General features: G+C 38.4%; 2 protein-coding genes across 5 annotated transcripts; one reads left to right on the top strand and one right to left on the bottom strand.

Annotated features, from left to right (window-relative positions):
• On the bottom strand, positions 1–16402 carry smim29 (small integral membrane protein 29). 4 transcript variants are annotated; one of them, XM_073939702.1, is made up of 7 exons: positions 15783–16402; positions 14509–14686; positions 10893–11074; positions 9992–10017; positions 4660–4765; positions 323–402; positions 1–237 (listed from the first exon to the last, which is right to left on the bottom strand). In XM_073939702.1, exons 3-6 carry the CDS (start codon positions 10998–11000, stop codon positions 334–336), a joined length of 309 nt encoding a protein of 102 aa, XP_073795803.1. In that variant the 5' UTR covers positions 11001–11074; positions 14509–14686; positions 15783–16402; the 3' UTR covers positions 1–237; positions 323–333. The 4 variants fall into 4 exon arrangements, with proteins under 4 accessions (XP_073795803.1, XP_005161968.1, XP_073795805.1 ...); XM_005161911.6 differs by having other exon boundaries at positions 16070–16402; XM_073939704.1 differs by having other exon boundaries at positions 16075–16402.
• nudt3a (nudix (nucleoside diphosphate linked moiety X)-type motif 3a) lies at positions 16140–26467 on the top strand. The gene is given in 5 exon segments (NM_201145.2): positions 16140–16405; positions 18106–18216; positions 21844–21888; positions 22942–23026; positions 23529–26467. Coding segments are annotated over 5 exon segments (513 nt in total). The 5' UTR covers positions 16140–16306; the 3' UTR covers positions 23702–26467.
• The last annotated feature ends 712 nt before the right edge of the window (positions 26468–27179 follow it).

Below are 27179 nucleotides of genomic sequence, written 5' to 3'. Positions count from 1 at the left end.
TCATCTTTCATGAGGATTTAATAGCACAGAACATCAGCAGAATACATAAAACCCAAATAAATATAATCGCCACAGCGGCAAATCAGCCTCCTCCATTCAGAAACGCAAAGCTGCACTTCATGTTGAGCGAGAGGAGACCCGAGGTTCCAGATCTGCCACATCACTAAAGCTCTCCTCAACCCATCTTCAGTGGGCAAACACAGTAGTTTATTGCTCAGAAACATCCATCCAGTGAATCTGCAATACAGCATGACGTGACAATGAACAGAGTGACGAGATATTAATCTGACAGTGTGCAGAATCTGAAGACTTTCCAGCAAACCTTTTTCATTTTCATGCATCAGGATCCTTCGGCAGCAGTGGTCTACGCTGTTGGTAGGTCCTCATCCAACCCTGGACAACCTGCAAGCACAGTCATAGCACAGACACATATCACACCGTGTCCTAACAACACACAACAAGATTCCAGCGACAAGCAATTACGCCTCGTTTCCACTGACTGGTACAGTATGGTACGGTTCGGGTCGGTACGGGTCACCTTTATCAGGCTTGCTTTTCCACCACAAAGGGTACCCTTTTTGTAGGTGTGGTGTATGACTTCAAGAGTTCACACTTAGCTGATAATCAATAAAGCGTATTTGGCATGCTGTCCCGGGAGAGAGCCCTGAGCTCGTAATATCCTCGAGCCCGGGGCTCCCTCCCGTTAGAAGGGCGAGAGGGGAACTCGAGGTCAGGTAGGTCTCGAGAACTCCCCTGCTTGTCACCGTGAGAAGTGTAAACTCAGGTTGTATTGGGTGATAATTTGTTTTAGTCGATTGGCTATGGTTTATGTTTTTGGACGGTGGGAGGAAACCGGGGAACACCCACGCGAACACGGGGAGAACATGCAAACTCCACACAGAAACACCAACCAGCCCGATGGGTTGGACTAGCGGTGTTCTTGCTGTGAGGCAACAGTGCTAGCCACTGGGCCACCGTGTCGCCCGATCAGAAAAAGTGGGAGGATGTAGGGGTGGAAAGGGGGGGAGCTTCAAGACGAAGATAACTGGAGTGAAAAACTCAGGTTATTTATAATGCTTCCGTAATCATCTAATAGCGCTGATTACGGAGCTAACAAGGAGCCAGCCGTGTTGATCATAAGCACGTGATCCTCTCGAAATTAGTTTATATATAAACCACACAAAGTTTAAGTCGACGTCATACACGCTCGAATAAATGTCTACAGTAAAGCTGTACGGGTTGCTCACATCATAATGAGCAGCACTTCTCAAAACAGATGCTTTACACATATAAATCCTTGTTTATAAATGTTTATTACTAACTTTTCTATGAACAGGAGTTGATTATAACTGCAGATCAATGAAATAGGCTACTGTAACGTCTGCAATTATATAAAATAAATACATAAATACAGCATATATGAACACATACAGCCCCTTACAGTCTCCGATATATTATTCATTACAGAAAAATTACAAACAGCAAACATTTAGTACTTATTTGAGTTCAAAAACACACGCAATATAGCCCAGAGTCAGCGCAAACCTCTCATCTGTGTCTGTAATCTTCACCAGCTCATGTAAGCTCTGTTAGAGAGTCATTTTGTCATTCCTAGTTCATAATAGTCCAAAATACGAAGATCAACATGGCAGTTTGTTCATGATTCAGGTTGCTAAAACAATTTTGCTCCTGTGTTTTGACGGCTTCTCTTTTTTCCGCGTTTCACTCTCGCGCTTGCCCTTTCTTTCCTGAATGGATCAGATGACGGAGACACTTCAATAATCACACTCCTTTTATCAACAGCTCAGGAAGTTCAATATATTAAATATAGACACGATCGCGCGCTCCCGGAAGAAAGCGAATATCGCTCGCACTTTTAGGCGGGCTCGTAAAACAACAACAGGACACGGCAGATTTTTCTTCTAGGCTTTGTGTTTGTTCACAGAGACGACAGCAAGGTTTGTTTGTGCTCGGGTCATCCATAGCTGGTTATTATGCATATAGTATTTCCATGTAATGTCTCGGCTTTGTATTTTAAAAAACAAGGCGGATCCTTTGTTTACGTTCTGTGTAGCTCCAGGAGCTCGTGACGTATCTCTGCAACCAATCAGCGTTCAGCTGCATGTGTAGTTCCACCATTTGGTACTCTTTCTCCCGTTTGGGACCCTTTCAAAAGGGTGCCAAAAAAGTGGTACGGTACGGTTTGGTTCAGTACGCTTTTGACAGTAGAAACGGCCATAAAAGCGTACCAAACCAAACCAAACCGTACTGTACCACTCAGTGGAAACGGGCCATTAGTCTGTACTAAACGCAACACAACAGAAACATTAAACACCAGCCACTGCTCTCCCAAACGAATGGTAAATGTTTTCAATCTATTTAATACATATTAAAACTCATTTACATTATTATTCCGAAACTGAGTGTCAAATGTTGTTGATTTGCACAATTCTGACTTTCATTTTCAAACCGTCTGCTAGTTATTCAATTTTCAAGATCTGAGGTGATCTGCTTCTGCTTTCAGTAGTTTGACAACAGACGTCATGTAAAATGGTATTCAATCTCACACTGGCAGCATTGAACTCTGAATAAAGCACATAATCAGTCCCTGAGGTGATCATTGGTATATGCTGTCGTTCTGCCGTGACGTAGCAGAAATAGAAAGCATTTCTTAAATAGAAATTCTGCACTGCTGATTGTTTGGACAAAAACTCCTTTTAACATGGAAAAGATGCCTTTAATCAGGTGTTGCAGCGTCGTGTGTTGTTAGGACATGGTGTTACAGTCACAGAGCTAAAATGTATGGTAGAAAGTAGGCTCTTCAAAGCTTTAAAACAACTGAACCAATTGCTTTGCAAAATGATTCACTGCTTTCAAGTGTTCAAAACACTGCACTCTAGCGACGCCTGGTGGTCAGAACTGTGTAAATGCAACAAAACCTTGATACACAAAAAACTTGATACACAATATTGGGATATTTTCATCTTTATTGGGGCAGGACAGCAATCATTTGAGAGATTAAAGCAGAGAGAGAAGAACGAATCAAACAAATCAGAAAATGTCATTTTTGCTCTCCATCTTAGCTAACCCCGCTTTTCGCCCTTCAATGCATTTGAGTTTTGGAAAAGTGTAGGATTACGAAAAGTAGGGGATTTATATGTAGATGGAAAGTTTGCTTCTTTTTAGCTGCTGTGTGAGAAATACAGTACTTATTCTAATCACTTCTTTAGATACCTTTAAATAAGAAACTTTGTAAAGTCTAACATTTGTAATTATGCCACGACATCACCCATGCATCTGGACCAGGCCCGTGCAGAGACTGTCCAAAGGGCATGTGCAGGATAAATTTTTTGAAGAGCGGGGCTTGGGGGGGTGGGGTGTTGATGTTATTGTTGTCGCGCGCGTACTGAAGAGCGGTGTTGTCGCGCGTGTAATGTAAAGCAGCAAGGTGGGGGGGTACTCAAGAGCGGTGTTGTCTTGCGCCTACTGAAGGGCAGTAGGGGGGGGGGGTCGCGGGGGCACTTTTGATCATTTTGGAAGGGCACTTTCTATCCAAGACTAAAAAGGGCATGTGCACTGCACAGGTTGAGCCCTATGTGTGCACGGCTGCACGCGCTTGATCTGGACAAATTTCTGCAAAGATGTCCTGTAACATTTTCTTGCTCTAGATGAAAAGTCCATCTATAGAGAACATTAAATCTGCTTGGGAAGTGAAATTTGGGAACAAAGTCTTGAACTGGTTCACAGATGTTCCATTAGCCCAAGACATTGGCTGCGTCCGAAACCGCATACTTCTATACTATATAGGACGCTAAAATCAGTATGCGAGCCGAGTAGTATGTCCGAATTCAAAGAATTCGAAAATCAGTATGTGAGAAGTACCCGGATGACTTACTATGTTACTATGTGTTACTATGTTCTGGAGTGCGCATCGCATGCATGCTGCGCTATCCCATGATGCCCCGCGAGCGAATTCATGAATGGGAGTAAAGCGACGCAATTGACGCAGGTAGGTCACGTGACAATGAAAAATCGGCGGATGTAGTACGTCCGAATTCCATTCATACTTTTCACGTTCATACTGTATAGAACGTACTTTTATAAACGGCTGAGTAGTACGTTTAAATTCAAATGCAGTACCTACTGAGTAGTAGGCGGTTTCGGACGCAGCCATTGTCTCATTCAGATTGAAGTGCTTCATAGACTTCATTATTCCAAGAGTAAATTGAATTAAATATTTCTAGAAGTGTCCCCAATGTGTGACAAATATCAGTTTTTAGATTCCAACCTGTCCCATTTCTATGTGTCCCAAATTACAGAGTTTCTGGAACAAAATATTTCAAGTTTTTTTTCAGATACATTAGACTTTCAAATTGAACCAGATCTGATATTAATCACATTTGGAGTTTCCGAAGAATTTTTAAGACATCTGGAAAAAAATCAGGTATCCCCTAATAGACAAGGTTTTGTTATTTAAAAAATTTGTTCCCCTTTTATTTCCTTTTAACAAACTTGTGATTAATATGCTTACTATGCCTTTAATACTTACGCTTATTGTTGCTAATAATTCAGGAGGGCTAATAATTCTGACTTGCTCGACAGCTCTTGTGTATCTGTGCCGTCAGTGTTTGTAATATTAATCACGGCAGGAGGGTTTACCTTCGTGTCCTCCTCCTTCCACAGGATCTCCTGCTCGGCCTCGTTCAGCTCTTCTGTCGGGTCATACGTGTAGACTGGAAGAAGCTGATGCCGGAGTCTGTCGATCCTGAGTGCACACACACACAAATAATTACACAAAAACAGAAACAGCACACACACGGACACAAACGCAAAATAGGAAAAAACACACACACACACACACACAAATACAGAAAAAACACGCACAATAACACACAAGCAATCACACAATCACACACAAAAACAAACACAGAAATACACACACACACACATACAAAAACAGAAAAACAATCACACATGCATGCACAAACACACCCACACAAAAATCACACACAAACAAGCACACACATAAACACACACACACTCACACACATACAAAACCGAAAAACAATCACACAACACATGCACACACGTGTGCATACACAAAATCAAACACAAACAAGCACACACATAAACAAACACGCACACGCAAACACAGACCAAAAAACGCACAAAACTATCCACAAAAACACACACACACACAAGCAGAAATCGACACACAAAGACAAGCACTAACACACCCAACACACACACACTCTATACAAACACACACAATATACACACATGCACGCTTACACACATACAAAAACAGAAAAACAATCACACATGGATGCACACACAACACACACACACAAACAAACAAGCACACACATAAACACACACACACATACACACAACACACACACACACACACAAACAAGCACACACATACACACACTTACGCTCACACACATACAAAAACAGAAAAACAATCACACATGGATGCACACACAACACACACACACACACAAACACACACTCACACAAACGCAGACCAAAAAACACAAAAAAATACACAAATACACACACGCACAAACACAAATCGACACACAAAGACAAGCACAAACACAGAAGTATCCACACACATTATACAAACACAAGCACAGACACACACACACACACACGAACATAAACAAAACACACACGCGCAAACAGAAACACACATGAACACAAATACAAACACAAACAACAGAAACACAAACACATATGCATGCACACACAAGAACACACACACAAACAAAAGAAAATCACACACAAAACGAGAACACACACACACAAACAGAAACACACACACACAAACACACACACAATACACACACAAGCACAAAAACAGAAAACACACATGCAAATATAAACACACACACACACAAGCAGAAATCGACACACAAAGACAAGCACTAACACACCCAACACACACACACTCTATACAAACACACACAATATACACACATGCACGCTTACACACATACAAAAACAGAAAAACAATCACACATGGATGCACACACAACACACACACACAAACAAACAAGCACACACATAAACACACACACACATACACACAACACACACACACACAAACAAGCACACACATACACACACTTACGCTCACACACATACAAAAACAGAAAAACAATCACACATGGATGCACACACAACACACACACACACACAAACACACACTCACACAAACGCAGACCAAAAAACACAAAAAAATACACAAATACACACACGCACAAACACAAATCGACACACAAAGACAAGCACAAACACAGAAGTATCCACACACATTATACAAACACAAGCACAGACACACACACACACACACGAACATAAACAAAACACACACGCGCAAACAGAAACACACATGAACACAAATACAAACACAAACAACAGAAACACAAACACATATGCATGCACACACAAGAACACACACACAAACAAAAGAAAATCACACACAAAACGAGAACACACACACACAAACAGAAACACACACACACAAACACACACACAATACACACACAAGCACAAAAACAGAAAACACACATGCAAATATAAACACAAACACACAATAGACATAAGCACATACACACAATAGCACGCGCAAACACACACAAAGACAACCACAAATACACACACATTACACACACACAAAAATGCAAGCACACACAAACACACACACGCACAGAACAGAAAAACACACAAACATAAACACAAAAAAACCAAACACACACAAAGACAACCACAAATACAGAACCACACAAACACACACATTACACACACAAAAATGCAAGCACACACACACACAAGAGCGCACAAACAAACAGAAAAACACACAAACATTAACACAAAAAAAACAAACACACACAAAGACAAGCACAAATACAAAAGAAATACACACACACACACACACACATACACATGAATGTCTGATTCTGCTTCACTGTTATTCGCTCTGTCCCCAAAAGCAGAGTGTTCAGCACAGAATAATGCAGCTGCTAATAACAGAAGCTGATTGTGCTCTCACAGTGAACGAGCGCTACTCCATCTGAATACACTCATAGATCCACCAATACAAAGACCTCTCAGCATCATCATCATCATCATCATCATCACAGCAGCCCTCAGTGTCACATGATCCTTCACAATCACTAACAAGATAATCAGATGATCGAGAAATATCCATGTCTATTATCAGCACTGAAATCGGTTTCATGTGTCCTCGCCGAGAATACAATACAATTAAAGAGAGACATCTAAGAACAAAAGAGATCTGTTCATAAAATTGTGCTTTCAACAATCCAAATGAAAGACACATCAACACTGATAAGAACAAAACCTTGATAAAGCATTATTTATATGAATAATTCAGCTCAAATAATGATAATAGCAGGAATAATAATGATAAACACAAGACCAAATGATCATTTTAAAGGGATTTCAGACAAATCATGTGACAATAAAGACTGTAATAATTATCCTGTTTACTCAATTTATTTCAAATTAAATCTAATTTAAATTACATGTTTTATTTTACACTACATTAATAGTTTTACTTATGCGTAATCAAGACTTTTAAACATTAAAAAAGCTGGTCGTACTTAATATTAAGTGAACTTAACTACTGTGAACGTGCATAAAAACATTAATACAGTGTACTTACTGTGTTCTTACAGTATTACACAACACTTATGGTGCTATTGAGGTGGGATATGGGTCAGGTTAGGGAGTGTGGGTGGGTTTAAGGGTGGGTTACAGTGTAAGAAATGCAAAACTCATGCTCAGCATATATAAGAACAGCCCTCACGAATCTCTCATTTAAATTAATATTTTCTACAAGAAGCTTTACAATATTATATTTGCGCATAAACATTAGTTTAGTCAGTACTGAAGCCAAATCTAGAGCTTATCTAATAAAATAACTTACGATAACGTTCCAAAAAATAGTAGTGTTAGGGCAAAATATTAAACTAAAAGGTAATAAAAAGGTAAAAAATCAAGAGAATAAAGAAAAAAAAAAAACATTTTTGTTGACATTTTGTAGTTTGTAATATTTATTTGCAATATTCTGCATGAATTTAAATGTATTATCTTTCTGTTTTATAAGATGTTCGGTGACTAATGAATATATCTGTTTAATAAATCTGTTTTGTTAAAACGCACCAAAATATATTACCCATATTCACTGAGAAATGGATAATGTCCAGCAATAAGACTGCTTAAGAACTACAATATGCCACTTAAATAAACTACAACACCCAGAGATCTTTGCACACATACACACACCAGATCCTGATTCCCCCTGATAACACACAACTGGAGGCTCATGATGGACTGATAACCAGGACTAGAAGTACACCTCACTCACACACACACACACACACACACTTGGCTGAGTCCTATAAGCTATAAGTGAGCAATTCAACACGTTCTCCTTGTTTAGCCTTGCCGTGTTTTTGACTCTTGCTTGGTCTATTGTTTTCTGTTTTCATGACGCCAGTCCCGACCATTCACCGGTGACTACGCTTTTTGGAATTTCTGCTCCTGTTTGTGCCTGTTTTGACCATTGCCTGCCTGACGATTCTGTTAAATAAAGCTGTACGTGGATCTTCACCTCCGTTGTCAGCCAAGTCCCCTTGATAACATGGATGGTCATGTTCTAAATGGCTGTAATTATTTATGTATAAATGTAATTACATTAAAAGGTGACAGATGTAATTACCAGCATATATATATATATATATATATATATATATATATATATATATATATATATATATATATATATATATATATATATATATATATATATATATAAATAAAATATATTGTAAAAAACATGTATAAGTGCATTGTACTAAACGATTCATTTAAATGTAAGTACATAGTAGTTAAGGCCCCTTAATTTAAAATGGGACCAAACACAGGGTTCCAACTCTAATATTAAAATCCCAGACTACAAAAAACTGAAAATCCATGACATATAATGAACAGAAATCTGGAGCTTATCTAACAAAATAACTTGTGATTATGGTCCAAAAATTTGTAGTGTTAGGGCTAAATATTAAATTTAACAATATTTAAAAGATCAAAAGCAATTAAGAGAATTGGAAAAAAAATGTTGACATTTTGTAGTTTGTAATATTTATTTGCAATATTTCACATGAACTTAAATGTATTATCTTTCTGTTTTTTAATATGTTTGGTGACTAAAATGTTATTTGACTAAATATATCTTTTGAATAAATCTGTTTTGTTAAAACGCAACAAAATATATTACCCATATTCACTGAGAAATGGATGATGTGAATAAAAGGATTGTCAATCACCAGCAATCTAGCCTGTGCAGATTGCTGAAGAACTACAATATGCACTTAAATGAACTACAACACCCAGAAGACTTTGCACGCACACACCAGATCCTGATTCCCCCTGATAACACACTGCTGGAGGCTCATGATGGACTGATTACCAGGACTATAAAATACATCTCACTCACTCACACACACACACTTGGCTGAGTCTTGTAAGCTGTGAGCAATTCAACGCGTTCTCCTTGTTTAGCCTTGCCGTGTTTTTGATCTTCGCCTTGTTTATTATTTCTGTTGTTTTGCCACCTGTTCCACCATTCGCCTGTACTTTAACTACGCTTTTGGATTTTCTGCAAGCTCCTGTTTGTGCCTGTTTTGATTATTGCCTCCTGTGACAATTCTGTTAAATAAAGCTAATTGTGGACCCTCTCCTCTGACTCCCCTTGTTAACATGGATGGTCGTTTTTAAAATAGGTTAATAATTTAGAGTTCAACTATATCCCCTGACTTTCAATGTCAGTAATAGACTTTTTAAAATTAAATAAGTCATGGGAACCCTGCGAAAAGCTTAATTATCCCCCAAATAATAATTACAATATTGTATCCAATGCATTTCTTTTAAACTGTACTGGCTTGTGTTTACGTACCTGCGTTTCCTCCTTATGTACATCACCTACAAAACAAAAGAGATCCATTAACATTGCATTGCAAAAAACATAGTAGACACATATAATCCTGCAACACCATTTAAAGCAGTGGTCTCAAACTCAAATTGGCGGGGGGTCATTTCAGTGACTTACAATTTATAGAAGGGCTGTTTTAACATTCAAGCACAAGAAAAATGGAAACCTGACATAATTGATGCATCTTAGGACAACAGACATGACGTTTATATTTCAAGCATTACCTGTCATCGCCTGTTACGCAAGTATGACATTTTGCTGCAATGTTTCAAAGAGACAGAAAGTAAATAAACGGCAGGCAGACTCAGGTAAAAGCACCTTAAGTCTGTGCGCATCTCAGTACTTTAAAAAAAAAAATTGTGACATTTTAGTGTTGAATATGGAAAAAAAAAACGAGAAGGATAGTGTGGACATGGAGTGTTTTTAGCCGAAGACGTTATTTGCAAACTTAGTGTAGATCTAGCCTTACTCATCCTCCACTTGATCCAAATCTGGGTTTTTTCTTCTGAAGAACGGAAAAGAATGTTGGAAATTGGTATAAGGAAGTCAATGTTTATTTATGAAGTGTGTTCAACAGGAGAAACAATCTCACATAGGCTTAAACCCACTTGAAACCGTGAATAAATGTGAGTGAAGTATCGCTTTAACACTGCCTATCCGTCTGCCTCAGCCATTAAAAACAGAAGAGACGCAGCTGACCAGCATTAGCGCACACATTGATGCATTCATCACAAAAGAAAGACCTTTTGTTTTTGTGGATGTTCAGCTTAATCAAATTACTCCATCATGCGCCTTCACATTCTCGCCCTCCACACACACACGCACACACACACACACACCCTGAGGAGCCAGTAGAGTGTCCTACCGCTGCGGCCACCATCCCGATGGCGGTGATGAGGAAGAAGGGCACGAGCACGTAGCCCACGGCCGCGTCTCCGTTGACGGAGTGAGGAGGCTGAGTGGTGCTGTTCATGCTAGGACGGCCTGTTTACTGCTCATCTCCCGCACTCATGTGACTCCCACATGCTCCCTCTGGCCCAACGAGGACTGTCAAATACAACACAAGACATTTATTTACAGATCAAGACACTGGAAGCAGCTGAGGAGCGATCATCACTTTATTTCACACTTATTTGTGCTCTGTTAACTTTTTTAAGCTTTATTTAATATTAAATATTTAAGCTTTGTTAACTTAGCTTTGTTAGCAAACTGGTGGATTTGATACCGATTTCCTTTTTTAAAAGCTCACTTTATTTTGTTTTACACGATTAAATCATTATGCGGTCTCAGAAATCTACCTGAAATCACTTCTGTGTCCAATCTTTCAGACACAGTTGTATTTTATTATTATTAATGCTTTTTTTTCACCACCATAGAGCTTTTACTGGGCAAAGGTTCGGCACTTAGGTGGTCAGTGGGCTAAACAAACCACCTGTCAAAACATTCTTCTCTCTATACACTTTATTAAACTCCATCTTACAAATGTTTTATGTTGCACTACTTCTCATTCACTTTAAAGGGCCATGAAACCCCCTCATTTCAGCAGGGTGTTTTCACACCTCTACTTTGGAAAAAGTCAGAAAAGTGGGCGTGTCCAGCTCTGTTTAGGGGGGAGTGTCGGAGGAAGAAAAGAGGCTTGGTGTAGGAGTGTCTATTTGGGCGTGCTGACTTTCAGAGTCAAAACACACACACACACACACACACACACACACACACACACACACACACACACACACACACACACACACACACACACACACACACACACACACACACACACACAGGAGAAAGTGACTGTGTTTACATGGACATCTGTAGTCGAATTATTTGCCAAATTATTAAATGGTGGACTTTAACTGCAGTTTGGCTCTTTCATTCAGGGAATTCATTCATGTCCCTCGCGACAAACGAGATATTTGATTCGAGGAACTGCTCTAAGCGTGTATTTTTCATGCAATGTTTGATACCGCACGGCAAATGAGAGAAAAAAAAACTCAGCATTTCCCGGAAACTTAGATGCACACGACAGGTAGCGTCAGAAAGCCGCGTGTGTTATTCCGGTCGCAAAATCCAACACGAGGTTAAAGTTTGGTTGTAACTGTAAGTGCTAACTTGTTTACACTCGGTGTAAAAGTTTGTTTGATACGAATAAAATACGAACTGAATAAACAAAGAGCACTGGTCGCTCACTTACCAAATCTGTAGAGACAGGACAATCACCAGCAACTAGAGCCGCGTCTTTATTAAGAGGAGACTAAAGCGAATCCGGATCTCAGCGTTTGCAGATGAGAACAGCTCTCAGGTAAACAATAATCCTCCTTAGACACGTAAGTTATTGTTGTCGAGCGTCGCGTACACTGTTAATCCACACGTGATCCAGCTGAGCTCTCACAGAGAGAAAATGAAAACAAAACTTAACTGCAGCAAACTATAAAAGCAACACTTCACGCTTGTTTTGACAACACAACGTGGCGTCTCTGTCGTCTAAACACTGTGACAGTAATGAATATTAATGAAGTTGCACAATAGAGCGTGCTGATTGGTTTGAACCAAGCTTTACTCATGCATTAATGCAGCACACTGTAAGACTTAATAAGACTATGTAATGGCCGTGACGCAGCTTCAAAAATTCGTTTCAAACCGGAAGTACGAATTTGCTTGAAATAACGCAAAAACAACCAATTTACACTTTTTAGTGAAATATAGGTGTCCTAATAGTGTTTTTAGCAGTGTGGGGCACATATACGACTGTCAACAGCTCAAAACATGTGTTTTGGTGTTTTGTGACCCTTTAAGGAGAACATGCAGTGCCCGTGTTGTATCATAATTTGACTCCCTGGACAAATCTCACTCCCCTTCGTGTGCAAGCACCTCACACAGCGGTTTATTAGAAACCTTTAATCAATCATTTCTTCCGCAATTGACAGCAAGAACGAACAAAAAAGCCTTGTCAAATTGACAAGCAGCACCTGAATGTGTTCAAAAGAATTAAAAACGCCAAAATGGGACGAATTTATAGCGCATTTTGAAAGTGAAACCACCTCATATATGGTATTTAAACGATTATTAAAACTATTTTAAAAAGTAAAATAAAAAAACTTGCATTTGTCTACCAAACATTTAGTTTTCTATTTTAATATCTCATTGTTAGCCCTCTTAACTAATAACACTATAAGAATGATGACAATAACAGGGAGGGAAACCCCTCTGTGTGAATTATATTTTGCTCAAAAACTGTTGAATAAAGTTTTAATAAAGGCTTTAACTATCAAGTGACCATTTATGGGAAATACCGGATATATATCGTATACTGTCATTCCTCCCAAAAATACAGAGATATGATTTTTTTGCCCATATCGCCCAGGCCTAATTAACATACACTACGGCCAATTTACCTATAGCACATGTGTTCGCATTTGTGGGGGAAACCAAAGCACCTAGAGGAAACCCACGCCAACACGGGGAGAACATGAAAACTCCACACAGAAATGCCAACTGCCCTAGTCGAGACTCGAACCAGCGACCTTCTTGCTGCGAGGCGACAGTGCTAACCACTGTGTCGGCCAAAATTAAGAATAGTAAAGTATTTATTACAGTTTAGAAATTCAATAAGGTGGCGTCATGGTGGCACAGTGGGTAGCACGATCGCCTCACGGCAAGTATGTCGTTGCTTTGAGACTCTGCCGGCTCAGTTGGTGTTTCTGTGTGGCGTTTGCATGTTCTCCCCGTGTTTGTGTGGGTTTCCCCTACAAGTCCAAAGACATGTGGTACAGGTGAATTGGGTAGGCTAAATTGTCCCTAGTGTATGTGTTAATGAGAGTGTATGGGTGTTTCACAGTGATGGGTTGCAGCTAGAAGGGCATCCACTGCGTAAAACATATGCTGGATAAGTTGTCGGTTCATTCCGCTGTGGCGACCCTAGATTAATAAGGGGACTAAGCCACAAAGAAAATGAATGAATGAAAATTAATAAGTTACTAATACTGTATGCAGAATTAAATAGTGTTGGTGTATAGTTCAAAGACACTACAGTAAAGTACTAGTAAGTTTTCATGTGAGTAGCTTCGAAGGACGTATAATATTCTTTAACAGACCATGTAAAAAACATAGTAAATGCTAGTTATAATGATAATACCGGTGTAAACATTAAACAAGCTTGAATGGTGTTACATTTCTAAATAAAGCAACAATGCAGAACGCTAGCCAATAGTCTTTAAATAGCGAACAAGCTGCGAAAAACACAACTGATCTCTTTAACAGAATAATACACCACAACATTTGGTTATAACACAAACCGTCCAGCAGAGGAGTGCCTCAGTGACCGTTTTATAACGCAGCGTCTGACGCATTCAGTGACATTATTGTCTACAGTTTGTTTACATTGCGCTAATTGCTTTACTAAGCTAATCATCGCTTATAGCGTGAATGTTCTGATATTATAAGCCCTAATAAATCTGTAGTGTGTGTGTCTGCTGACTCACGTGAAAGCATCATGATGACCAGTCAAACTTGACCATCGAGGCGATGAAGTAAACGCAGCGGATTCACTCAGGCTCAGTCTCTGATCTACAAGCCCACTCCAAATCCAGTTATTGTAACGCAAGTCATGAGTTCGCTTCACATGAAAGCTCTGCTGTCAGTGTTTACGGAAAGAAAGTCCTGCAATGAAAGGGAAACGATGGTGATGACGACGATAAAGGAGGAGTTACGCTACTCTGCATGACCGCTGCTGACCGTAAGAGGGCGCTACTGCACAAACACATACTGATCACATCACACCATTAAAGTGATTAGTTCCCGAACTCGAGTGATTCCTAACTCTTATGGAGTCTATTTTTGTCTGTTAAACACTAAAGAAGATATTTTGAAGGAAGATGGAAAACTGAAACCATTGACTTCTGTATAGGGTTTTCACTTAAAGTCAAATTTCACATTTTTTGTTTTGATTTTGCATGATTCTATGGAAACATTAGATCAGGGGTCACCAAACTTGTTCCTGGAGGGCCGGAGTCCAGCAGATTTTAGCTCCAACCCTAATTAAACACACATGATCAAGCTAATCAAGGTCTTACTAGGTATACTTGAAACACCCAAGCAGGTGTGTTGAGGAAGTTGGAGCTAAACCCTGAAGGGACACCGGCCCTCCAGGACTGAGATTGGTGACCCCTGCATTAGATAATTTACCTCAGATGTTGCTGTTTGCTTGCTGTTAAGTGCTCCCTCTAAACGTAACTATGTTGACTGTGGGATTACCCAATTAAATTGCATAGGTTTGTTGTATAAAGACTAAAATGATAAATAATTATTTTATGCAAGTCTAAAATTTTAAATATAAAGTATAAGTCAAGTCAAAATATATTTTAATCACATTTTCATTGCATAGTTGTTCCCATGTAACTAATTTAATTTGTTTGTGAAAATCTTTCCAATTTTTCGAATGTATATTACTTAAAACTATGCTGTAATATAACAATTTTGTGTGATAATTAATTTATAATCAATATACTATTTACATGTGAAATTATTTACTGATGTATTTATTATTATTATTATTATATTATTATTATTATTATTATTATTATTATTATTATTATTATAAATTGATATAAGGTCTGGAGCAATACGCTGTAAAGCATTCTGCAATTAACTGAATTATAAATCAATAAGCAAATTCCTTGAATACAGATATAATACAGATGAACACTTGCAATCCTATTTAACATCATAAACAAATAAATAAAAATAAGATGCAGACCTTTCATAACAAATATCTGATAAATAATTAACCACCACGCCTTCCAGTGCCAGCCAATCTGTTATCTTGAATTTCTGTCCATGTAAAGTGATTGACAGGAATCCTGCGTACTCTGATTTGCTAAAAAAAGAGCGGGTCCCGCCCCTTATTAGTTTGATTTAGTGATTTTACAATGATGGAAGATTTCGGTGATGTCAGGGTATAAATTATATGCAGTGTGTAAGTCTAGGGCCTTTAATAACCAATACTTCAATGAACTAATAAAAAAAGAAGACAAATAACGTTACGTGACTTGCTTAGTTCCTCCTCTCTTCTACGTAACGACCTATTCACAAAAAAGGAACCGCGCTCGCCGCTATGCAATTTGCGCAGCGCTTAGAGTAATGGCGTCTGTTCGACACTAGCTCACAAAATGAAGCGACGGAGGGTTTATTTATGCTAGCGGAGGGCCTGTAGAAGGGTTTCTGGGTGCGGCGAGAGGAGAAGACTTGACCGGAGTTGAGGACTTTCATCTGTTGAGCGCGATGATCAAGCTGAAGTCCAACCAGACTCGCACGTATGACAGAGACGGTTATAAGAAGCGCGCGGCCTGTCTGTGCTTCAGGAGCGAGCGCGAGGAGGAGGTGACGCCATCAATCACTGCTGCCTTTATTTACCTCACCAACACACTCACTCTAAATATAGCCGCAAACACTTTTACTAATGTGTAGGGTTATGCGTGTGTGTAGGGGTTTGTGCTGTTGAAACGCCGTTAATCGATATCTGCTTTATTTTCAATATAAGTTAGTATGGTCAGTCTTTTATTAAAACTTCCCATGTTAAAGTGTTAACTTCCGTCGGTGTTACAGCTCAGTGTATTTTGATATAATCTTTAAATAGTTATTTACAAAAGGGGGTCCTATCCTGAATTTCGGACAGTTTACATATTGTAGTGCTGTAGGTTATTTTTATTTCAGTTACTATATCAAACTTCTTTGGTAACGTTACATGATGATACCTTCAACGTTACGTTACCTTGTGTAACGTTACCATGGTACCAGTGCTATTTTTTGTAATACAAAATAATTGCAATGACGGCTTGTCATATTGATTATCCTCTTTAAAAGACTATTTCTGTCTAAAATTCTAAATAGATGTAAAGTTGGTTTTATATTCATTCATTCAGACTTGACAAGCAGAATTTTAAAAAATTAATACAGATTAATTATAATGACGTACTGTTGAGCAAAATGACAACTTGTGACATATTGTTTATCATGCAAGATTAACTTCAGAACAACATTAGCAACATTTAATTGACTGTAAAAATGTTGTACTTTGTTAGTCATTGGCTGCTAATAGGATTTCCCTATTGAGAATTTGCAAATAATACTTTTCATATTAAAACTTTACCTCAGTTTTGTGTGTGTAGGGGATTGGGCTGTTGAAATGCTCTTAATTGATGTCTTAAGGTCTCATATCAATAGCCTTTGGTAACGTTACATGATGAATACCAGTGGTACCTTCAACATTACCAGCATCTGCCATGATACCACCACAGTTTTATTTTGTAATGCAAAATAATAATAACGGCTTGTCATAATGATTAGCCTTTTATAATGATTTTTTTAAGTCTAAAACCAGAATTGAGGTGAAGTCAGTTTTATGTTCGCCCATTCAGACTTAATAAAATAGTGAATAAGAATTTTAAAAAGAATAATACAAAATAATTATAATGATGTACTGTTATGAGCGAAATGTGCCAACTTGTGACACAGTCCTTACCGTATATTATTTACCACCATCCTGAGGACAGTTTCTTTTGAAAGTCATTGAGTTACTCCACCCAAAAAAGTAACCACTTGTGCTAATCCTTTTCTGAAATTATATTAAGACATTGAAAGTCCAAATGTACAAATACAAAACCAACTTTACATCAATAAAACCACACCACAGCTACAGTACCCTCTAATACTAGTATATAAGTGAACGTCTTGGTGATTATGAAACTATTCTTTCTTTGCTGTATTCCAATTCTTTGGAATTCAACCACACCCAAAAGATGTGACTATTTATAGGTCTTAACATGCATATAATTTGAAAGTTCATACTAACATTAGGGTTTGTGTTTGCATATAATAGTGATTTAAATAAATGTGCTACATTATTTACAAGACTCAATATTTTTGTCTTGTTTTGCAGCATACCTCAGAGCTCATGTATGTTGTGGTTATTAGCAGCTCAGTGAAGTGTGTGTGTGTGTGTGTGTGTGTGTGTGTGTGTGTGTGTGTGTGTGTGTGTGTGTGTGTGTGTGTGTGTGTGTGTGTGTGTTTATGTGTGTCAGGTGTTGTTGGTGAGCAGCAGCAGTCACCCTGACAGATGGATCGTTCCTGGTGGAGGGATGGAGCCTGAGGAGGAGCCCAGTGTCGCTGCCGCCAGGGAGGTGTGTGAGGAGGTATGCTGTACTAAAAACAGACACACACACATTATGTGCAGAAGTAAACATTTGAAGATGCTCCTGTTTTCTGCTGGATTAACTAAAGTTTAATAATTCACTAATTCAAAAACAGATGAATTTGGTAATTAAACAGCACATTAGTAATGCCCCCGATCTTGATTCCTATTGGTGGATGCCAGTTGCCAGTTTTTATTTACAAGCAAATTTAGCATTTTCAATACTGATTGGCAATAATATATAAGAAAGATATTAATTAAAATAATTAGTAAATTAATGAAAATATTAGTAAATTAAAGGGATAGTTCGGTAAAAAAATTTAATTCCAAATTATTGGAGCGACTGCATAAAATTAATGTTTTCACTGCAAAATGTTCACCGCACATGCAGATTTAGGAGACATTCACGCAGAACGCATCTTGGCACCTGAGACGTTAAACGTCGCGCTCGGGTATAGTTTAAAACAGTTGTCATGTCAACTTGCTGCAGTAAACAAAGCGTGCAATGCTTTCCCCGCATTCAAGCTCTTCTGATTGGCCCACTGCTCTAGAACTAAATGCGAATTGATTGATTAATATCAGCTGTCAATCACTCAGTCGATGCCTTTCTTTACATGACAGGGAGAGCTACAACAGCGGACATGTAAAGCGCTGAAGATGAGAGAATGAAAACAACACTGACAGATTTAATTTTAGAAAACATATACGTTTCAAATAATGACACATCTGATTATGATCATGTGGTGAATGTCAATCCAGCATTTACACTTTTTGACGAGTGGATAAAAGACTTCCAGTGTTTAAAGTCCGCTATGAAAATGACTAAAGCATTCACAATAAAGCTGGTGTGATGGAGTTTGCAGGTAACAGCGTTTGCCAAATTACACATTTTATGCGCGAGAGGTTCTGTTCAATCCTTCATTTAATCGTCAGGATGCTGGCAGCAGGTGGCAGCTGTATGTAAAACGTAATACCACGTACACCATCGCAAAAGGGCTTGCATTTACTAGGATGAAAGTAATATTGCAGCTCATGAAAAAAATTATATAGCTATTAAGATGACGTATGCAAATAATAAGCTGTTATGTCAGTATTAACTGTGCAATATCAGACAGCACCCGTGAGAACAGCAAAGTTATTATTGTTCCCTAAGGGTGCTTCCACACCTACACTTTTGTTTGGGAACCTGTCTCGTTTGCACAGTTAGCACGGTTCGTTTGGCATATGTGAAACCACCAATCGCTCTCGAGTCCGCGCCAAATCAATCGCTCCGGGATCGCTTGAATGAGGTGGTCTCGGCTTGATTGAAACGAACTCTGGAGTAGATCGACTGCAGTGAGAAAGCGTTCCGAGCGCGGTTATATCACTGTGTTTTATGGATATGTAATAGGCATACGGCTATATGAAGAGAGAATTATGAGTAGGGCGGGAAGTTTCGCGAGTCTCCGGATGCCCACAAACGAGTGATAATCTCCCGGTTATCTCGCGTCTCCCTCCCGGTCCTCCAATAGGCATCGTCGCGCACCCTTCTCACCCCTCCCCACCGCGTCTCTCCTCACTCTTCAGACACGTCGCGCGCACCTTGTCAAACACCACCAAACCACCATCTCTCCTGACAGCTGAGCAGGACTCTGCAAAAAAAAACCCTGACACTCTGACCAATGTGAGGAGAGTTTACTCGCACGTGACTTGTTTTAGCTCTTTTGGTCCGATTAGAAACTTTGCTGTGTGAAAACGAACCGCTGCAAGAGCAACAATGTAACATTTGTAATCTCTGTTTCGGAACAACTGAATTGATTCACAGGTGTGAAAGCACCCTAAGTTTTATTTATGTAAAGCAGTGCATGCAGGGCTGGTGTACGCATGCAGATGTCGTTTTGTTTGTTCGTTAGATTGTTTAGTGTTGATTTCAAATGCAGTAAATCAGTTAATATAACATTAAAACTTGTAGTAGCGCTGCTTATAATTGGTGGGTGCGAATAAATTTTTGCTGGTGCTCCTAACTTTCTAAAGTTGGGGGCACCAGTGCTACCAAGCAAAAAGGTTAATTTCGAGCCCTGCAACTGTTAAACTCTATGGCTACAGGAGGCTTTGTGTAATGTGGTTTTTACTTTGTCATGATTGGTCAAACAAATGTGAGGATTTCACTTACTGGTTAAAGCCGCAGAGGTCAATAATCTTAGCTTGACCAGTGTTTTCTGTTTTGTGTTGCTGCTGGAGTGCTGCGCCTACAGGACAGATCTCATCAACTCACAGCCTTTGGGCCAAATCCGTTGTGTTCGTTTTATATGGCCTTCAGTTTAGATGATTTAAGAGCGCTCACTGCACCAAAGCCAGAGGCAAAGTCAGCATTCAGCCTTAGCGAAAGTGAATAACACACACAGGAGAAAGATTTTCCACTTTTTTACTCAGTTAGTGTGGAGATCATTTCTACAGAAAACTCTGCATTTGCATTGTTTTCTGGAAGGTACCTAAAGGCTTGTACACACCGGGATGCTTTTCGTTTGTGTTTATCGTCAGCGTTTTTTTTCTGAGACATTTTTCCAGATTCAAAACCAAGCGATATTTACTGCCGTCAAACAGAGTATGGAAAATCACTCCTTGATGTTAGATGGCGCTACACAACTTAAGCTTCTGTCACCCGCTTGTAACACAGACCAAGAAGACAGAAAGTTGACACGCTTGTTGTAATGGATGGTTCAAGTTGCAGCTCCAGCGATGAAGAAATGATTATTGTTCACCAGTGCAATAAGCAGCTCCACGTTCATGTCGCCTCTTGGCATCTTCTTCATCATTCATTCATTCATTCATTTTCTTGTCGGCTTAGTCCCTTTATTAATCTGGGGTCGCCACAGAGGAATGAACCGCCAACTTATCCAGCACATTTTTACGCAGTGGATGTCCTTCCAGCCACAACCCATCTCTGAAATACAAACACACACACAACACGGACAATTTAGCTTACCCAATTCACCTGTACCGCATGTCTTTGGACTGTGGGGGAAACCGGAGCACCCGCGAACGCAGGGAGAACATGCAAAAACTCCACACAGAAAGGCCAACTGAGCTGAGGTTCGACCCAGCGACTTTCTTGCTGTGAGGCGACAACATACTGCACCACTGTGTCGCCATCTTCTTCAATGTGCGCTTACATTGATAGTTTTGCACTTGAGCGCCTCCTAGTGCTGTTTACTGTAACTTCAGCAGCTCTGTGCACATGAAAAAAGTGCCAATCTGATTGGTGGAGAAGGTTTTGATGTGGCGCGTCAAAACAAAAAAAACAAGCATGAGGCGTTTCTTTAAAAAGGAAGCTTTTACGCCTGCCGTTTTGTGCGTTGGTGTGCAAGATCACATTGACGCCCTTTATTTAGTCACGATGCTTTAAAGGTCGACGGAAAACGCGTGCTAGAAGCATCCCGGTTTGCACGGGCCTTAAGGCTATCCTAATCTCTCTTTCTCTCTCTTCTCTAGTCCACAGGTTTCTATGTCTATCATGAACCCAATCAATATTTTCCAAAGGCCTGACAAATGCTGAAATGAGACATTTCATGATGCTTTAAAATGCTGCTAGACTGCATTTAAAAATGTCCTGAATTGAGTGTTTCACAGTTTTTTTTTATTCCCACAGGCAGGAGTCAAAGGTACATTAGGAAGATTGGTAGGTGTTTTTGAGGTGAGTGTTTTCTGAAACACAAACAAAAAAAATATTACAACAGTGTCTAATTGAAGAAACTATCTGGGTTTTCACGGGTCAAGAATTTTCTGGAATGTCAAATAAAATAAAACAAAAAGAAAAAAAAGATATAAACGTCGTCTTTAGTTGAACTGTAGTTTTTGTTCACTTTCAGCTTTCATTTTACTAAACATTCTGTCATGTTTTTCCTTTTTTGTGCCAAATTAAACTAACAAAACTTTAGTGAAAATTAACAAATGTATTTTAATAAATAAGAAAAACACAAAAAACTAAATTGAAAAATAGAAACATCATCATCAGTTGAACTGTGTTTTTATTAACTTTACTTTCAGCTTTCAGCCAGTGTTTTTGTTTTCGCTTACCAAGATTTTGTTTGCGATTTGCAACTTATTGAATCTCTCGAGGGGGCGGGCTTAACAACAGTCTTCTCTGATTGGCTAGTGAGTTTTTAATGGCCAGCAAAAATGCTGTTTATTTGAAGACCATGTTTCTTTTTTGCCATTTAGATTTTTTGTTTGTTTGTTTGTTTTTGGAGTTTTTCCTTATTTATCAATGCATATTTTTTTGTTTTCACAAAAGTTTTATAATTTATTTTTCATTATTTATTTATTATTAATCTAATTGCATACCACTCAGTCCAGACTCCAAACTTTGAAAGTCAGTGAATTTTTACAAATATTTTCATCCAAGTTATGCAATATCAGGGATTTTTGTTTGTTGCTTTAAAATGTAGTTTCCATTTCTGGATAAATATATTTTTGTACTTTTTTTCTGTTTAATCTGTTGTTAATGGTTAGGCTATTTTTTCACTCCATTTTATTCCTTTTATAGACTTGCAATCACCAGATAACACTTTTATTTTCTTCTTACAGACAACATTTTTAGTCAGTGAAAGTCAGGGAATTTTGCAGATAATTATTACTATTGTTTTTTTAAACTTCTGAATATTATTGGAGAGATATAACTGTTGCAGTTATTACTTGTGATGCACTGTTTTCCACGAGTCTGAAATGAACTGTTTCTCCATCACAGAACAGAGACAGAAAGCACAGGACGTATGTTTATGTTCTCATCGTGACCGAGGTTTTGGAGGACTGGGAGGACTCAGTAAATATCGGTAAGAATATGGTTAAAAACTTGAGTTACACTGCATTTTCTAAATCAGCATACGTATGAGGGAGATTCTTTGCACTTACATTTTTGAGTCTCTAAGACAGGGGTGGCCAACTCTCTTCCTGGAGAGCCACCTTCCTGCAGATTTCAGTTGCTACCCATATCAAACACACCTGAACCAATTAATTAGGACCTGAACACCACGTGATAATTACAGGCAGGTGTGTTTGATATGGGTAGCAACTGAAGTCTGCAGGAAGGTGGCTCTCCAGGAACAGGATTGGCCACCCCAGCTCTAAGATCTTTTCAAAAACAAATACGTTAATGAAATAGTTTTAAATAATAACCCACATTACATTAAGAAATATCTAAAAGCAATCTTTGTATGTGTGTTTAGGGACTTTTTTGGTAAAAGATTCACACATTGAGCTTCGGTCATCATGAAAATGAAGTGATATATTGTGCCGCAGTAATGCAGTCATGCTTCGGTATTGTTGTGTCCACAGGTAGGAAGAGGGAGTGGTTTAAGACTGAAGACGCTCGGCGTGTGCTGCAGTGTCACAAACCTGTGCAGGCGTCGTACTTCGAAGCCCTTCAACAGGACTGCATGACCAGCAACGGCACATCACTGGTGGCCACATATAACATTAACCAAAACTCTCTGTCCAGCATCAGATAACTGTAGCTGGGCCTCGATTTTTTTCTACCGTTTCCCACTCAACTCAGCTCTACAGCAACTACTGTCTTTGTTTGTATTTAAAAAAAAAACAAATTAATCAGTTACTCTTGGATCGCCTTACCTGCCTTTTATTGTTCAGATAGAGTCCATAGAGCATTTTGCGAACAATTGTTTGTTTCTTCTTGTTTTAATGAATCCTTGCATGAAATCCTAATGACCGAATGCACAATAAGTAGTGTTTAAGGAGAATTGTGATGTTGTGCTAACGTTTGGCCTTTTCTCTCTGCAGTGTTTGCGTTTATGATTGTGCCGTTTTCTAGAGGTGGAGTTTTTGCATGAGCACGTCGCGTATCAATGAGCTTACAAATGCAGCAAGTCTTTGGTTTACAGGATCTAAACTAAACCGAGGGTAGATGTTTTTGATGGATGGGGCCATTCGACTGTTTTTGCCTTTGTTTAGTGTGTTTCGTACATGCTGGTGTGGCATGATAATAGTCTTAGTTGTCTAAATAGATGCACAGAACAGAGATGGTGTCTTAAGGGGTTGACGTTGCAGTCTTAATGCCAATTTTACATTTACTCATGTTGGAAACTCACAAACGCAGCTGCACTCTGATTAGGCGCATTTGCAGGATGGGGTGGTGTTGATGGGGTTCAGTGCATTGTAAAAAAGCGATTAGTTGACTACCTAAAAAAAGTGAGTAAACTTGTTGCTTTTAAAGTGATTAGTCGACTCTTTTAAAGTAAAATGAGTAAACATGTTACTTTTAAAGCCATTAGTTGACATTTCTTAAAGTGATCCCGTTGACGATTACTTGACTTTTAAAGTGAGTGAGCTTTTAAAGCGATTAGTTGAATTTACTTTAAAAAGGGGCTGAACTTGTTGCTTTAATGTGATTAGTTGACATTAAAAGTTAGTAAACTCGTTGGTTTTAAAGCGATTAGTTGACTTTACCTTTTAAAAGGGGGGTAAACTTGCTGCTTTAATGCGATTAGTTGACTTTTAAAGTTGGTAAACTTGTTGCTTTTAAAGCGATTAGTTGACTTTACTTTTTAAAAGGGGGTAAACTTGTTGCTTTGATGCTATTTAATTGACTTATAAAGTTGGTAAACTCGTTGGTTTTAAAGCGATTAGCTGACTTTACTTTCAAAAGGGGGTAAACTTGTTGTTTTAATGCGATTAGTTGACTTTTAAAGTTGGTAAACTTGTTGCTTTTAAAGCGATTAGTTGACTTTTCCTTTTAAAAGGGGGTAAACTTGTTGCTTTGATGTGATTTAATTGACTTATAAAGTTGGTAAACTCGTTGGTTTTAAAGCGATTAGCTGACTTTACTTTTAAAAGGGGGTAAACTTGTTGCTTTAATGCGATTAGTTGACTTTTAAAGTTGGTAAACTTGTTGCTTTTAAAGGGGTGGTCCACTATGATATCATATTTTAAACTTTAGTTGATGTGTAATGTAGCTGTGTGAACATAAACAACATCTCTGAATGTAAAAAGTTCTAAGTTTAATGCAAAGGGAGACCTTGGTTTATACAGAGTTAGCTTAGCAAAGCCTACATTGAATGAATTTTGGATACTACAAAAAATACTTCTGCCCCCTATGAGATCACAAAGGTTTGTTTACTGCACATACAAACTGCGCAGCTACGGGCCGTGGCCAGAGGCGCTGTAACAATACAGCAGAGATGAAGCTATAAATGCATCAAACATGGCTGTTTCCACAGAGCTTCGTCTGTTTCTGAATTTGGGCTTCCAAATGACACGACACAAAGACAGAAGTGCTTACTGTTCAATATTAAATATCTTCCAGAGAATTATAAAATACACAGCAAGCATGATCTGACAAAACAGCTCTAGAATCTCTCCTAGTTCAGTGCTGGATTCGGCTAAAATCTCCTCAAAGCAGAAGCTGTGAGCTACAACCTGTAAGTGTTTTTATTTGTTAAAATTGATCATGACATGTACAGTGTCTAGCATTAACGGTATGCTGTAGCAACGATGTAAACAATGAGGAATGCTGCTTTGCGGGCAAACAATTTAGCTAAAAAATCATATTTATCAGTCAAACTGCTGTAAACACACACACACACATTACACCAGCACGTTCGTGTCTCTTATGTGTGTGCGCGACTTTGCATTGATTGTCTTGTGTGCTTTACGGGTGTGATGTGGAGCCGATCTGCGAATGGCAGCACATTATGACGATGACCAATAAGAGTCACTTAAGGGTGGGCCTTTCAGAGGAACTAGGAAATATGACAGTCGTTTTCATGTTAGCTGAGTAGCTGTGTATAATCAAAGTGAGATATATGAAAAAATAACGCGATTTCCTTCAAGTGAAACATGAGCATATATTGCTTTGCATTTTATAAACACAACCAAGCCTTAAAATTACATTCTGGACCACCCCTTTAAAGCGATTAATTGGCTTTAAAAGTGAGTAAACTTTTCTTGTGAAAGGATTAGTTGATTTAAAAGCGATTTCTTGACAGCATAAAAAGTGAGTAAACCAGTTACTTTTAAACTGATTAATTGACTTTTTTTTTAAAGTGAGTACTCCCGTTTGCGATTACTTGACTTCAAAAATTAGTAAACTCATTGTTTCTAAAGCGATTGGTTGACTTTACTTTAAAATGATAGTAAACCCATCGCTTTTAAAGCAATTAGTTGACTTTAAAAGTGAGTAAACTCTTTCCTTTTGAAAGGTTTAGTTGACTTAAGTTTGTAAAGTCGTTGCTTTTGATTTGTTTAGTTGACAGCAAAAAAAAAAAAAAGTAAACGCTTCCCTTTTAAAGTGATAAGTTGACTTACCTTAAAGTGAGTAATTCCAATGGCAATGACTTGACTTTAGAAAGTTATTAAATTCATTGCTTTTAAAGCGATCAGTTGACTTGGCTTTAAAAAGCAAGTAAACCTGTTGCTTTTAAAGTGACTAATTGACTTTAAAGCTGAGTAAACTCTTTGTTTCTTTCTGAAACAACTAGTTGACCTAACTTGAAGTGAATAAACTCACTGCGTTTAAAGTAGGTCTGTTGCTTTGAAAGCGAATAATTTACTTAATTTTAAAAAGTGAGTAAACTCTTTTCTTTTAAAGTCATTAGTTGACTTGGCTTTAAAAAGTGAGTAAACCTGTTGCTTTTAAAGTGACTAATTGACTTTACCTAAAGTGATTAGTTGGCTTTAAATGTGAGTAAACTTTTGTTGAGATGATTAGTTGAGATTACTTTAAAAAAGTCAATAAACTCGCTGCATTTGAAACGATTAGTTGACTTAAAAAAAATGTAATAAACATTTTGCTTTGAAAGTGATTAGTTGACTTTAAAATTGAGTAATTGTTTTGAAACGATTATTTGACATTTACCCTTAAAAACCCAATTGAACTTGCTGTGTTTAGAGCGATTAGTTGACTTAAAATGAGTGTTGCTGTTAAAGCGATTAGTTGACTTGGCTTAAAAAGTGAGTGAACGTTATGCTTTT

This window comes from Danio rerio, chromosome 23 (genome assembly GCF_049306965.1).
Source record: "Danio rerio strain Tuebingen ecotype United States chromosome 23, GRCz12tu, whole genome shotgun sequence".
Classification (NCBI taxonomy): Eukaryota; Metazoa; Chordata; class Actinopteri; order Cypriniformes; family Danionidae; genus Danio; species Danio rerio.
This window is presented reverse-complemented; position numbering and strand designations above follow the sequence as displayed.

Bases quoted from the DNA above. Each gene is read 5' to 3' on its own strand.
- smim29 (XM_073939702.1), bottom strand. From the start codon at position 11,000: ATGAACAGCACCACTCAGCCTCCTCACTCCGTCAACGGAGACGCGGCC. The intron at 4,766-9,991 runs GTACGTAAACAC...GTGTGCACTCAG, and splicing joins TACATAAGGAGGAAACGCAG to GATCGACAGACTCCGGCATC. The intron at 403-4,659 runs GTAAACCCTCCT...CTGTGCTTGCAG, and splicing joins GGAAGGAGGAGGACACGAAG to GTTGTCCAGGGTTGGATGAG.